Source organism: Pongo pygmaeus, chromosome 1 (genome assembly GCF_028885625.2).
Source record: "Pongo pygmaeus isolate AG05252 chromosome 1, NHGRI_mPonPyg2-v2.0_pri, whole genome shotgun sequence".
In the NCBI taxonomy this organism is placed as follows: Eukaryota; Metazoa; Chordata; class Mammalia; order Primates; family Hominidae; genus Pongo; species Pongo pygmaeus.
The window spans coordinates 46,487,192-46,503,262 of NC_072373.2; the positions used below are offsets into that span (position 1 = coordinate 46,487,192).

Sequence of the window (16,071 nt, forward strand, 5' to 3'; positions counted from 1 at the left end):
CTTCTCGCAACACCAAAGTGCTGGGATTACAGGTGTGAGCCACCGTGACCTGCCAAAACTATTTTTATTTGGAGAAAAATGTGACCACTTACAGTCCACAACCCTAGATCCAGGTCGGAATCCTAGGAAACTGATATTAGATCTTCCTCACCATCTCTTTCACCAATGAGCTGGTGCTGGCTGTGAGACTGGGTGTTGGTAATCAGTCCCCATTCAGGGAGAACAATGGTTGTCATGGGAGGGGGTGTCATTTGAGATCGGTGACTAACTTTATCTTGCCTCAGAGGATGCATACACCTTCTGGCCCCATCCCAGGGCCCCCAAACATTTTATTTTCTTCTTCTTAACTTTGAGGAAAGCCCTAAACATTCAAGTGGTGTAGAGGTCAGGTCAGTTACTGTGCACCCAGAAAAAAAAAATCTCATATGAAACTACAGCTCCAGTGAAGGTGAGGACCTTTTCAATCTCCTTATTTACTGTCCCCTCAAAAGTTCTGGGGGACTGGAAGTTTCCTGTCAGAAAGGGAAATTGTCCCTGGGACCTCTGACTTGATGCCATTCATAACCTACCTTAGGTCCTTAACAAGTGCTTAGAAGTACCATGTCTACATTTTTGTTCCATGAGTCATCCAGAAGAACAAAAGAAACTGACATGAAAAAGAGTCAGGAAAGATGAATGCCTAACCAAAAAGGTCCAGACTTCAGGTAATGGAGAGGACTGCCCTGGAAGAATCTGAATTTGCTCCCAAAGCCCCTGAAAAGCAAACCCCAGTGATATATAGGAAAGACAGTCTCTGGCATCAGGCAGGAAAACCTGTGGGAACATAGGGCCATCACATCTAAATACAAGAGGAAATGGTGGCTCAAGGTTCAGGTTTGGAGAGGACAAAATAACCCACGGTCTTTTCTTCTTGGAGCTATAGCCTGGAGCTATAGCCTTCGGAAGTGGCTTCAGTGTGTTCTGATCCCACTGAAGACTGTACAAAGAGATGAGGAAGAGGGTACTTAGAAACCGTTTAAAGATTTCCACCTCACAGAACTGGCTCAGCATGACGCAAATCGACATCTGTACGAACATAAGAGTTAGCGGTAGACAGGGCGCAGTGGGCACTCTGGAAAGGATAGAGCTTGGCGGGGAGAGAGAATTAAAGGCTTCAGATATCTCCTTTAGAACATTCCATGATGCTTAGTGTAGTATATATATACAAACTAGAATAAAGTCTGGAAAATATCTTCCTGGCTCCGGAGAGTCAGTAGGGTGAAGGAGTCAATAGGCTTTTGTACGATTCTTCTACTACAAATACCCATTAGAGATCATCCCCTCTCAATTCCCGACTCGTTCCCTCATCATCCCTTCCTTACCACCTCTAGGAATGCTGTCTGGTTCAAATGTGTGAATAAGAAATGTTCTCTATAATGCACTTGGAAACTCCTATTAAAACAGAATCAAGCTCTCTTCTCTTCACCTTGTCTTTAGTAGAAATCAGGTCAGGGACTTTGGAGGTGAGGCAATCAAGGTAAGAAAGAGCTCTGGAAATTTAGTTAAACATTGGTGTCCAGAAGAAGGAAAATGAAGGAATGGATAGGGAGACTTGCAGGCAAGAGGGGGCAGCTGTAGCTGTGATATTAAGAGCACTTTGCATACATTTTAAACATCTGTTTCTCAAACATGAGAAAGACATAGTTCTGTGTGGAAGGGGAAAAAAATCATTAAGGATCCTTAAGTGTGTATATAAGAACCTGGGTTTAATATTACTGGCTTTGGAAACTATACTTATTCAATGATAATATCTTGTAATTTTAATTTTTTTATATTACCATTAGATGAAAACTTTTCTCAGTAGTGTGTAAATTTCAGACATCTGAGAATACATCGAAGGATCACAGATTGGGAAACAGCTCTGCAAGTTCCCAACCCCAGCACCATGAGAGATTTTCTATGGAAACTCATCATTATTGCAACAGCAGTAGTGCTCCCAATTTTCTATTTCATTGATGAAAATCCCTTTGATACTGCAAGTTTCCTATCTTTGGTGAGTATCAGAAGTTTTAAGTGGGGCAAACTTACCTGGACTGAATGAAAGAAGGCATTTATCTGAGTGTATATTTAAATGAAACTGTCACAAATGCTATAGACATTCAAAGAAGAAAAAAGACAAGCAAGTTTGAGGAATCAACATATATTTCCTTGACGGAGACAATAAGGGATGGTGGCACTCTGGAAGAAATAGAATTCAGGGCTGGGAAGAAATAACACTGATTTAATGCTTTGGCAGAGTTGGCCTTTTTCTTTTCTTGTCTTTTCTTTTTTTAAAAAAAATTTTTTGGTATTTTTAGTAGAGACAGGGTTTCACCATATTAGCCAGAACGGTCTCGATCTCCTGACCTTGTGATCTGCCTGCCTCGGCCTCCCAAAGTGCTGGGATTACAGGCGTGAGCCACTGCACCTGGCCCAGAGTTTTATGGCCCTTTTCTTAATTGATGAGGTAGAAATTTTTCTTCTTGTTTGGTAAGTTTCCCATTATAGAAAAGTTCCCTTGGTTGTCAAGTTATACATTATCCCCCATTTTCTGCATCAGGATCCTGAAGCTCAGAACAGTTAAGTCATTTCTCCAAGTCAAGAAAAATTTTAAGGAGCAAAGAAAACTCTGCCAGAACCCAGAAAAGGCAAAGAAAAGAAGGGAGGGTGGTGAATGAACTCGGAAGGGTGAAATGCCACCAATGGGAAAGAATTTAGAGTGAAGCACTGGGGTGATCTTACCTGGCCTCCTGTATCTCTCACGCTTAACACCTGTTATGCCCTCCTTGTGATTAGGTGATCCATATCAGGCTGTAATCAAAAAGGATAATTGTGGGTGAAGAATGGCAGAGATGGACATTGTCTCATTCCCTACATAAAGCTAAGGAGAGCTAGAGAAATCCCAACTCCCTTTACTCCAGGATCCATAATCTATATATTTAAGAACCCCTGGGATAGGATTGTTTCAGAAGATAAGGAAGAAGTTTGAATTGAGCCTGAGCCAACCTGCCCTGTATCCTGAAGATGATTTCATTATATCATGCAAACAGAAATGTAACTAGCCATTTTTCCCAAACGTGATGAATCGTAGAGCTGAAACTTACTCTTTTCTCAGAAGGAAAAGGAGATGGTAGCTTGGCAGAGAGCCCGAATGCAGATCAATCCTGGTAGAACAAACCACATGAAAACCTTCAAAGATATGCAGAGAAACTCAGAACCGCTTAAAAATGTGAACTCCCACATCTTGCTTGGAGCCTTTCCCACAGAAAAAAGTGAGTGTCCACCGGGGGTCTAGATCATCCAGGTCAGGCAAGGGTAGAGAGGGAAGGCAAGTGGAAAGGAAAGGGAACAGATAACTGGGGAAGAAAACAGGGATGCTGAAATGAAGGACCAGGCCTATAGAATTTGACTGCAAAAGATGGCAATTCTGACTCCATGAATCTCCCAATCCCTCTTCTGATGAAACAAGGAAGATAGTGGGAAAAGTACAGAAGAAAACTATGGGAAGGGGGACTGAGTAAAAGGGAAAGAAGTCGGGAGGGGGCAATGTAATGTCTTGAGTGGGTAGTCCCCTCAGGTTCTGTGGGGCCCTAAAGGTCATCTAATACCTTGCTAAGCATTCTGTGGTCCATGGACTGATAGCTAGTGTCCATGGACGTCAGTAGCGTCTGGCAGCTTGTTAGACATGTAGAATCCTAGGTCCACCCCAGACCTACAGAATCAGAATTTTCATCTTAACCAGACCCCCAAGCGATTGGTATGCACATTAAAGCCTGAGAAGTATGCTTTAGTAGATCTGGGGCACAGAGATGATTCTGGAGAGCGCAGCCAGGACTAGGACATATTTCAGATGAGCAAAATCAGTTTTGATGCTTTTTAGACTCTCCATATGATAGAGACCCTGCCCTTTTCATCCTCAGTGTGGGCTACCCTTGCAGTCTTTATAGAACTTCATTTGTAGTAAACAAACACATTCTCATTGTAAACTGTTTCCATACAATACATTGTAGGTGTATACATATTGTATAGCAAGTAAAAAGTGATAGTTCCTTTTTCTCCCTCATTCCTCTCCTCTCCCCCAGAAGTCTAATAAGTACCCTTCTTGAGATCCAGATATCTTTCTAACACTTACACATATGCATGTCTGGGGGATTGTAAAAGGCCATCTTATATGTATTGTTCTGAGATTTGCTTTTTTCATTCATTCATATGTGCACATTGGCTGGGTTTGGTGGCTCATGCCTGTAATCTCAACACTTTGGGAGACTGAGGCGGGAGGAATACTTGAGTCCAGGAGTTTGAGGCTATAGTAAGCTATAATTGTGCCGATGGTCTCCAGCTCTGGGCCACACAGGCGAGACTCTTTGTCTTTTTTTTTTTTTTTTTTTTTTTTTTCTTTTGTAATGCCCAACCTTGTTTTTACTAACCCTGTTTTTAGACTCTCCCTTTTCCTTTAATCACCTAGCCTTGTTTCCACCTGAATTGACTCTCCCTTGGCTAAGAGACCCAGACAGACTCCATCTTGGCTCTTTTACTGGCAGCCCCTTCCTCAAGGACTTAACTTGTGCAAGCTGACTCCCAGCACACCCAAGAATGCAATTAACTGATAAGATACTGTGGCAAGCTATATCCGCAATTCCCAGGAATTCGTCTGATTGATAACGCCCAAAGCTCTGGGTCTATCACCTTGTAATAGTCTTACAGCCCCTGCACCTGGAACTGTTTACTTTCCTGTAACCATTTATCCTTTTAACTTTTTGACTACTTTACTTCTGTAAAATTGTTTTAACTAGACCCCCCCTCCCCTTCCTAAACCAAGGTATAAAAGTTAATCAAGCCCCTTCCTCGGGGCGGAGAGAATTTTGAGCGTTAGTCGTCTCTCGGTCGCTGGCTAATAAAGGACTCTTAATTCATCTCAAAGTGTGGTGTTTTCTCTAACTCGCTCAGGTACAACACTTTCACTTTAAGTTCAGGGGTACATGTGCAGGTTTGTTACATAGGTTAACTTGTGTCATGGGGGTTTGTTGTACAGATTGTTTCATCACCCAGGTATTAAGCCTAGTACCCATTAGTTATTTTTCCTGATCCTCTCCCTCCTCCACCTTCCACCGTCCATAAGCCCCAGTGTGTGTTGTTCTCCTCAATGTGTCCATGTGTTCTCATCATTTAGCTCCCACTTATAAGTGAGAACATGCTGTATTTGGTTTTCTGTTCATTCTTGCATTAGTTTGCTAAGAATAATAGCCTCCAGCTCCATCCATGTCCCTACAAAAGACATTATCTCCTTTTTTATAGCTGCATGGTGTTCCATGGTATATATGTACACATTTTCTTTACCTGGTCTTTCCCTGATGGACATTTGGTTGACTTCATATCTTTATTATTATAAATAGTGCTGCAATGAACATTCGCATACATGTGTCTTTACAATAGAACAATTTCTATTCCTTTGGTTATATACCCAGTAATGGGATTGCTTCATCAAATGATATTTCTGTCTAGGTCTTTGAGGAATCGCCACACTGTCTTCCACAACGGTTGAACTAATTAACACTCCCACCAACAGTGTATAAGTATTCCTTTTTCTCTACAACCTCACCAGAATCTATTGGCTTTTGACTTTTTAGTAACAGCCATTCTGACTGGTGTGAGGTGGTATCTCATTGTGCTTTTGATTTGCATTTCTCTAATGATCAGTGAAGAGATTTTTTTCATATGATTGTTGGCCACATGTATGTCTTCTTTTGAAAAGTGTCTGTTCATTTCCTTTGCCTACTTTTTAATGGGGTTGTTTGCTTTTCTCTTCTTGAAAATTTGTGTAAGTTCCTTATAGATGCTGGGTATTAGACCTCTGATGGATGCATAGTTTGCAAAAATTCAGGAGGAGACCCTGTCTTGAAAAAAAATGTATGTCTTGGTGAGTTTTCCTTACCTCATTCTTTTTTTAACTGCTGTCATCAACATAGTACGGATGTAAAAAAATTTACTTGACCATTCTTATTGATGAGCTCTCAATTGTTTTCAAGTTTTTCTACTATAAACATCACAATTAATATATTTTTGCTCATATGTAAAAATATTTCTATGAGAAACATACCTGCATGTGGAACTAATGAGTGAAAGAGCACATACACTTTAGATTCGTATTGATACCTCAAAATTGTGTGGAAAAAAGCATACTATTAATCATGTCAGTTTATGGATATCTATTTCCTCATAATCTTGCTAGTGCTGTTGTTGTTTGTCAATTTGAAGGGCAGAAAATATTTCCTTTGATTTGGTGATATCTGTGGTAATTTGATATCCCTGATTATTGTGACAGTTGAGTTTTTTATGTTTAAGGGTCATATTTATTTACTCTGTGAATGGTCTATTCATATCTTCTGGTAATTTTCTACTGTGTTGGTTGCTTTTTGTTGTTGATTTCTAGGAGTTTTAAAATATATTATAAGAGTACTCATTTTATATATTTTATATATATCATTACATTCGTCTATTGTTAAATATGTTCCTCTTTGCCACTTGTCTTTTGTTCATGATTATTTGTCATATGAATTTTAAAAATCTTATATAATCATATAAAGGAAAAATGAAGCAGGCAAAGAAAAAAAGAACATTTTCTATAATCAAATTCATTCATGGTTTTTATGGCTTCTAGGTTTTATGACTGTTTTGGGAGAAAAGTCCCTATTACAACATTATTTTTGGAAAACTTTTACTATATGCTCTTCTAATACTCTTCTGTTTTTTCTTTTTCATGTATAAATATTTCACAGTTTAAATTTATTTTTAATTAGGATCTGAGATAAATAATGAACTTTATTTACAAGTGGTTATCCTGTGATCTCAAAACAATTTACTGAAAATTCCATCTTTTCCTCCCACTAAGAAGAAATGCCACCTTTGTCATAGAAATGCCCATATGTCCATGGGTTTATTTCTGAAAATCATTTTGTTCCATTTACTTTTTTAATGTTCCTGTACTAATTCCATATGATTTGAGCTTCTAATGGTTTATTGTATATGTTGTTAGACTAATACTTCCTCCCCCGCTTATTTATGTACTATTTCAAATTATTGTCTATTCTTTATTTTTTCTCCTCCAGATGAATTTTTAATTAGCTTATTAAACATCATGAAAAAATACTCTTGACTGAGATTTCATTAAATATATAGATAAACTTGGAGTTCATTGATATCTTTATAATACTGAATCATAGCCGGGCATGGTGGCTCACGCCTGTAATCCCAACACTTTGGGAGGCTGAGACAGGGGAAATCACTTGAGGTCAGGAGTTCAAGACCAGCCTATCCAACATGGTGAAACCCCGTCTCTACTAAAAATACAAAAATTAGCTGGGTGTGGTGGCAGGCACCTGTAATTCTAGCTACTCGGAAGGCCGAGGCAGGAGAATCACTTGAACCCGGGAGGTGGAGGTTGCCGTGAGCCAAAATCATGCCACTGCACTCCAGCCTAGGACCCAGAGTGAGATCCAGTCTCAAAAAAAAAATAAAATAAAATAATAATAATGAATCATACCATTCAAGAATGTGTTATGTATCTATATGTATTCCAGTCTTCTTGTATGGGCTTCATTAAAGCTTTGTCATTTGTCATAGGTACATTCCCCCATATATTACAGTTCTTCACACTATGTGGCTTCCTTTTCCACTATGTTTGATAATTGGTTATTGTAAGTTTGAAAAAATGCTAGTGCTATTTCTGCGTTGATCTCTTATCTATCATCTTAATGAACTCTCTTGTTGGTTCTTTTTTTTTTTTTGAGATGGAGTTTTGCTCTTGTCGCCCAAGCTGGAGTGCAGTGACACAATCTCGGCTCACTGCAACCTCCGCTGCCTGGGATCAAGCAATTCTGCCTCAGCTTCCTGAGTAGCTGGCATTACAGGTACCCATCAGCATGCCCAGCTAATTTTTTTGTATTTTTAGTAGAGATGGGGTTTTGCCATGTTGGCCAGGCTGGTCTCCAACTCCTGACCTCAGGTGATCCGCCCATCTCGGCCTCCCAAAGTGCTGGGATTACAGGCATGAGCCACCACGCCTGGTCTCTCTTGTTGGTTCTAATCGTTCATCAGATTCTCCTGAGTTAGCTATGCAGACCATCATATTATTTGCAAATAGTGGCAGTTTTGTCTCTTTTCAACATTTCTCTCTCATTTCTTACATTATTTCATTGACCATTATAAGTAGAAGCGAGCATCTTTGTCTTATTCCTCACTTCGATAGAAATTCTTCTATAATAGTTCATCATTATGATGTTTCCTTAATTTTTTAATTTATATGTGTCAAAGGATAAACAAAGTTTTGTGCTGCATTTGAGGTTTACAATATATCAAAAGCACTTTTATCTTAATCTCTTCAGAGAGGATACAGTAGGTGGACTGCAGTATCAAACAATGGAAATCTCACTCAACTTTTCGTAGAGTTAAGGTACAAAGAGTTTAGCCTAAAGCAGGTATATCAGTCAGGATTCAACCAAAGAAACAGAACCAGTAGGAGATATGTTAAGAGATTTATTGCACTAAATTGGTGACTGTGGGAGCTGAACGGCAAGTCCAAAATCCATAGGTAGGTCATCAAGATGGGGAGGCTGGAATGCCAGGGCAAGAACAGAAACTGCTATCCACAGGTGGAATTTCTTCTTCTTCAGAGAAGTCTCAGTTGTGCTCTTTCACCTGATTGAATCAGGCCCATCAGTCAATCTCCCTTGTTTTCTCCTCCCATGAGGTAATACTGTCCTGAATTTGATGTTTATACTTCCCTTATATTTCTCAATAAACTTACAATTAATAGATATGTAATTATTCCAAACTAATATTATTATTGCCTGCTTTTTGTGTTTTTGTTTGTTCGTTTTTGTTTTGTTCTGAGATGGAGTTTCACTCTGTCACCCAGTCTGGAGTGCAATGGAGCAATCTAGGCTCACTGCAACCTCCACCTCCTGGGTTCAAGCGATTCTCCTGCCTCAGCCTCCCAAGTAGTTGGGATTACAGGTGCCCACCACCATTCCCAGCTAATTTTTGTATTTTTTTAGTAGAGACGAGGTTTCACCATGTTGGCCAAGCTGGTCTCAAACTCCTGACTTCAAGTGATCCACCTGCCTCGGCCTCCCAAAGTGCTGGGATCACAGGCGTGAGCCACTGTTCCCGGCCTAATTGCCTGTTCTTAAATTTTATAAAAATGGTGTAAAACTGTGTGTGTTTTTTCCAGAACTTGCTTTTTTCACTTAATACTGTGTTTGTGAGATTCCTTTTACTTCCTATTCATTCTTTTTCACTTAACGTTACATTTGTATTATACTATGTGTAAAACATTCGACTTCGTGTTGAATGAACCATCACAATGTTTTGATTCATTCTCCTGTTAGACTCTTAGGTTACTGCCAGTTTTTTCTATTACCAACAATGTTGCTATGAATATTCTTGTACACAAATATTTATGAACATGCATGAGCAATTATTTAGGGTATATTCCTAGGAGTAAAATTGCTAGATTATAGGACATGCATATCTTCCACTTTATTAGATTTTGCCAAATTGATCCCTAAAATGGCCTACCAAAATAAAAACAAAAAAGCACACCCATCACAGTTATTACTGGTTCATGCTCTAATGTGAATTATGTTTTAAATAAATCAACATACTAAAGATTGTTGTAAATGACTTATCAGTTTATTCTCACCATCAAGATATGAAGTCCTGTTGTTCCACATCTTTGCCATCTGTTAGTATTGTCGGATTTTCTTTTTTTTTTTTTTTTTTTTGAGATGGAGTCTCACTATCGCCCAGGCTGGAGTGCTGGAGTGCAGTGGCGCGATCTCGGCTCACTGCAGGCTCCGCCCCCGCGGGGTTCACACCATTCTCCTGCCTCAGCCTCCCCAGTAGCTGGGACTACAGGCGCCCGCCACCTCGCCCTGCTAATTTTTTGTATTTGTAGTAGAGATGGGGTTTCACCGTGTTAGCCAGGATGGTCTTGATCTCCTGACCTCGTGATCCGCCCGCCTCGGCCACCCAAAGTGCTGGGATTACAGGCGTGAGCCACCGCGCCCGGCCGGATTTTCTTTTTTTAAAAGAGATGGCAGGGTTCTCTCTATGTTGTCCAGGCTGGTCCCGAACTCCTGGGATCAAGCCATCCTCCTGCCTCAGGCTCCCAAAGTACTGGGAATACAGGCATGAGTCACCATGCCTGGCCCAGATTTTTCAACTGCTGTAATTCTTCGGTTTTAATTTGCTCTTCCCCTGACTACCAGTAGGTTGAGCAACTGGTATTGATCATGCATGCCTGTATCTATTGACCATTTATAGTTTTTTGTCTTTTGTGGCAGGCCAATTCATAAATTGTGTCTATTTTCTTAATAATTTTTGTATTTATAATAATTTTTAAAATCTTCATTTATCTAGTTGTGACATATTTTCATTCTTAATATTATTTATGTTTTCACCCTTTCAAACTCGTTTAGGCAGGGCACAGTGGCTCACGCCTGTAATCCCAGCACTTTGGGAGGCCAAGACGGGTGGATCACCTGAGGTCAGGAGTTCAAGACCAGCTTGGCCAGCATGGCAAAACCCCATCTCTACTAAAAATATATAAATTAGCTGGGCGTGGTGACAGATGCTTGTAATCCCAGCTACTCAGGAGGCTGAGGCAGGAGAATCGCTTGAACCCAGAGGTGGAGGCTGCAGTGAGTCGAGATCTCACCATTGTACTCCAGCCTGGGTGACAAGAGCAAAACTCCGTCTCAAAACAAAAACAAAAACAAAAAACTATAGGTTTAGTTGATTAATCTTGTCTAACAAACACCTCTTATTGATCTTTTACAGTTTTTAATCTATTGTATTTAATTACATGCTGCTTTTATCTTCTTAATTCCACATTCTGCTTCCGTTGGTTTTATTTTTGCCTGGTTTCTTTATTTTCTCATTTTATTTATTCCCTTTTCATGTTGCTTTCTAGAAAATACACTGAAAGATGTTACTTCTCTACATCCCACTCCCACTTTAACCATGTCCCACAGGTTTTGGTCTACCGTGTTCTTATTTCCACTTATTTCTAAGTACCTGGTAATTTCCATTTGGATTTCCTCTTTAACACAAGAGATATTTAGAACAGTGATTGTTCATTTCCAAAGGGATGCTTTTAGACTTTCATGATTAGTTTTAGCTTTACTACATTATAATCAAAGAATATGATTACAACATTCAGGAAAATTAAAATTAAAATTGTCTTCGTGGTCTAATACATGGCCAATATTTTCTATGGATGTCTGAAAGGAATGTGTATCATCTGAAGAGCTGATGAGCACCACACACATACACACATGTACACATGATTAATTTTGTTAATTGTTTTAGTAAAAACTGTTTCTTGATTTTCATTTACTCGATCTATTGATTTCCAGAGAGGCTAAATGTTTCCCAGTGTGATTATGGATATATTTATTTTTGCTTGTATTTCTAAAGTTTTATTTCATATGTAGCTTTGAAATAGGTGAGTTCTATTTGTAACATTAGAACAATTTTTTTTTCAGTACTATATAGAGCTGGATTTCATTTAACATTGATGTTAAATTAAGTATTTTTCCAGGTACCCCTCTTTCCTATTAACCTTGGGTCCAATTCAGAAATACATGGAGGTTGGATAGGGGTTAAATGAAACATCTCCCGCTTTTTTCTTCACATGAAGCTGGGTTGAAGAATGTGCCTTGGATCCAAGAACATAATCAGCTTTCGAGTACATCCCACCACCTCCTGTTCCAGTGTCCTCTGGTCTCAGATTTAAAGAAACAAAATAGAAACCCAAGAAATTGGGTCTGTAGAACAAGCACTTAACCATTCAGATGAACAGAATCTTGCTCATGTTTTTCACTGCACTGAGCGCGGAAGTCCATCAAAGCTGAGAAGGAGGTTGCATATGCACATTACCTAAAATAACCCAGCCCTAAAAATAAACTGGGGGTCAGTGCATGTCAGAGTGGCCATCTCAGTAAAGAAATAAGCCAATCAAGGACAGGGAAGCAGGAATGAGAGATTCAAGAAACTTCTGCATGAGAAGATGGTTATTCCTAGTTTAAGAAAAGCATGTGCCAGATTACTACAAGAAACCCAGGGCAGTTCTCATCCCACACACTCTCTTCTCATAAGGCTCCATGTGTCTTCTTTTCTGACCCTACCTCCCACCTCCTCAACTTCTGATTCCTTCCGCTGTGCCCTCTAGAATTCATGGTCAATCATCAGCAAAGTTCCCTTCTCTCGGTACAGGTGCACTGTCCACGCTCCTATCTAGTTACAGCCTCTCCACCTTCACACTAGATTCCACCTCCTCTTGACCACTCGTTAACATCACTCAAGCAATTTTCTCTATCTTGGGCCATAGATTTTCCCTCCCTCCTCTTATCATGTGAACACACTATAATATTTTTCAAATCTTGATAAAAGAAAGAAAACCTCTCTTAAGACCACAGGTTTTTTGCCTTCGCCTTTTCACCAAAATTACTCTTGTCTAGGTAGACCATGGTTTCCACATTGTTGTACCCACTGGTCAGCTTCCAATCTCTATCTTACTTGACCTATCACAGCATTTGACACAATAAATCACTCTCTTCATTCAACATTCCCTTCCAATGCTTCCAGGATTCCAAACTCTTCTGATTTTCCTCCAGCGTTGCTGGTAGACCCTCGGTCTCTTTCGCTGGTTTATCTTCTCTTTCCAACTTCTAAATGTTGATGTACCCTAGAGCTCAGTCCAGACTCACTGTTTTGGTGACCTCATCTAATCTCACAGCTTTAATCCCTAACTATATGCTAATTCCTCCCAAAAGTATAGATCCAGCCTTGATCTACCTGTGGTCCTCACTGGCCTCTGCAGCAAGAATATGTGTCCCATTTCCCCTGTCACTGACAATCCTATGAGCAGCTGCTATTGAAGTGTTTGGCTAGAGAACATGTGGTCTTTTTCCTGTCAGCTCAATCAGGGCTTTGTGATTCTCTTGCTGAACCAGTTCACTTTGGCACCATGTACCCTCCTGAAGTCTGACTATGACACCTGTTTGATCTCCATAGGTTGCAATAGTATTTAATAGAAGAAATAAACCTTTGAAGGGGTGGCCTCATCGGGTGGAACAAGAGACTTGAGAAAAGAAAGAAACACAGAGACAAAGTATAGAGAAAGAAAAGTGGGCCCAGGGAACCAGCGCTCAGCATACGGAGGACCCGCGCTGGCCCCAATCTCTGAGTTCCCTTAGCATTTATTGATCATTATCAGGCATTTCTCGGAGAGGGGGATGTGGCAGGACAATAGGGTAATAGTGGAGAGAAGGTCAGCAGGAAAACATGTGAACAAATATCTCTGCATCATAAACAAGGTAAAGGAAAAAGTGCTGTGCTTTTGATGTGCATATACATAAACATCTCAATGCCTTGAAGAGCAGTATTGCTGCCAGCACGTGCCACCTCCAGCCCTAAGGCGGTATTCTCCTCTCTCAGTAGATGGAATATACAATCGGGTTTTACACCAAGACATTCCATTGCCCAGGGACGAGCAGGAGACAGATGCCTTCCTCTTATCTCAATTGCAAAGAGGCCTTCCTCTTTTACTAATCCTCCTCAGCACAGACCCTTTACGGGTGTCAGGCTGGGAAACAATCAGGTCTTTCCCTTCCCATGAGGCCATATTTCAGACTATCACATGGGGAGAAACCTTGGGCAATACCTGGCTTTCCTAGGCAGAGGTCCCTGCGGGCTTCCGAAGTATATTGTGTCTCTGGGTACTTGAGATTAGGGAGTGGTGATGACTCTTAACAAGCATGCTGCCTTCAAGCATTTGTTTAACAAAGCACATCCTGCACAGCTCTTAATCCATTTAACCCTGAGTTGACACAGCACATGTTTCAGGGAGCACAGCATGGGTAGGGTCACAGATCAACAGCATCTCAAGGCAGAAGAATTTTTCTTAGTACAGAACGAAAGTATGTCTACTTCTTTCTACATAGACACAGTAACAGTCTGATCTTACTTTCTTTTCCCCACAACCTTGAAACAGAATAAGATCTTTCTGATTCAAGTACCTTTTTTCTGCTTCTTTTTTTTTTTTCAGACAGGGTCTTGCTCTGTCACCAAGGCTGGAGTGCAGCGGTGAGATCTTGACTCACTGCAGCCTCTGCCTCCCAGGTTCAAGCAATTCTCCCACCTCAGCCTCCTGAGTAGCCGGGATTACCGGGGTGTGCCACCATGCCCAGCTAATTTTTGCATTTTTAATAGAGACGAGGTATCAACACGTTGGGGGTGGTCTCGAACTCCCAACCTCAGGTGATCCACCTGCCTCTCGGCCTCCCAAAGTGTTGGGATTATGGGTGTGAGCCACCATGCCCAGCCTTGATTCAAGTACTTTAAAAATTTAAGGGACAGATCTAAACTATTTATTATGTCCAAAGAAGATTAAGTTCAGGAGTGCTTATGTTTGTTGGTTTTAATAACACAAAGAACTCTCAATGAAAAACTACCTTTTTCTTTAAGTTTAGATGCATTTTTAATTGGATATGTTTTAAAATATCAGTATGAACTCATGATGTGTTTTATCTTTTTTTTTTTTTTTTAATATTTCTAGCTCTGTCCACAAGGGACTAGAAATGACCAACCCACTAGCAATGAGCACCCTTGGTGCCGGATCGTAGACTCTAAATCTCATTTTCCACTAAAAAAAAAAAGGGGGGTTCCTTGTAAAAAATGGATGATTCCAAATCCAAGGCAAGAAATGTCATAGCAGATAGCAGAGAAGCTTTTAAAAATAACTAAAGTTGTATCAAAACAGCTCAGGATCCAACTTCAAGAGGTTACTTGCCAAAGACAGGACAATTTAAGCATCAATAAGAATACAATTTCCAACAGGCCATGGTGGCTCACACCTGTAATCCCAGCACTTTGAGAGGCCAAGGCAGGTGGATCACTTGAGATCAGGAATTCAAGACCAGCCTGACCAACATGGTGAAACCCCGTCTCTACTAAAAATACAAAAATTAGCTGGGCATGGTGGCGGGCACCTGCAGTCCCAGCTACTCAGGAGGCTGAGGCAGGAGAACCGCTTGAACCTGGAAGGTGGAGGCTGCAGTGAGCCAAGATTGTGCCATTGCACTCCAGCGTGGGCAACAGGAGCAAAACTTCATCTCAAAAAAAAAAAAAAAAAAAAGAATAAAATTTCCATGGTTTGAAACACATGAAATACATGAGTTTATAAGGATCCCCAACACACACACACACACACACACACACACACAAAACCTGACACATTTTGTTGTAATGCCCAACCTTGTTTTTACTAACCCTGTTTTTAGACTCTCCCTTTTCCTTTAATCACCTAGCCTTGTTTCCACCTGAATTGACTCTCCCTTAGCTAAGAGACCCAGACAGACTCCATCTTGGCTCTTTCACTGGCAGCCCCTTCCTCAAGGACTTAACTTGTACAAGCTGACTCCCAGCACACCCAAGAATGCAATTAACTGATAAGATACTGTGGCAAGCTATATCCGCAATTCCCAGGAATTCGTCTGATTGATAACGCCCAAAGCCCGGAGTCTATCACCTTGTAATAGTCTTAAAGCCCTTGCACCTGGAACTGTTTACTTTCCTGTAACCATTTATCCTTTTAACTTTTTGCCTACTTTATTTCTGTAAAATTGTTTTAACTAGACCCCCCCTCCCCTTTCTAGACCAAAGTATAAAAGAAAATCTAGCCCCTTCTTTGGGGCGGAGAGAATTTTGAGCGTTAGCTGTCTCTCAGTCGCCGGCTAATAAAGGACTCTTAATTCATCTCAAAGTGTGGCATTTTTCTAACTCGCTTGGGTGTAACATTGTCACCATTTGAGAGTGCTAGGGAACCAATTCATTATTTTATTTTGAAAGCTGATAAAAGGGAACCAGCATTTATCCTGCTTTTCTATATGAACTACAACTGGGTAACCAAAGAGTAAATGAGGGGAATTTTTTCTTTACAGAAACATTCCAGATAATATACGAAGCAGGAATGCTCAACTTAGAATATCA

The 16,071-nt window shown here is 40.4% G+C and overlaps 1 protein-coding gene across 5 annotated transcripts in view; it reads left to right on the forward strand.

Annotated features, from left to right (window-relative positions):
- Window positions 1-236: 236 nt before the first annotated feature.
- The window catches only part of LOC129017167 (alpha-1,3-mannosyl-glycoprotein 4-beta-N-acetylglucosaminyltransferase C-like), a 45,959-nt gene continuing 30,124 nt past the window's right edge, over window positions 237-16,071 (forward strand). The window contains exons 1-4 of one of the 5 annotated variants that reach the window (XM_054457386.1): window positions 254-448; window positions 575-704; window positions 1,858-2,032; window positions 3,134-3,290. In XM_054457386.1, coding sequence (XP_054313361.1) covers window positions 676-704; window positions 1,858-2,032; window positions 3,134-3,290 — 361 coding nt within the window. In that variant the 5' untranslated portion in view covers window positions 254-448; window positions 575-675. Of the gene's footprint in view, window positions 449-574; window positions 705-1,823; window positions 2,033-3,133; window positions 3,291-16,071 lie in introns of those variants that run through there. The other 4 variants (XM_054457403.1, XM_054457394.1, XM_054457422.1 and 1 more) reach the window with 4 other exon arrangements.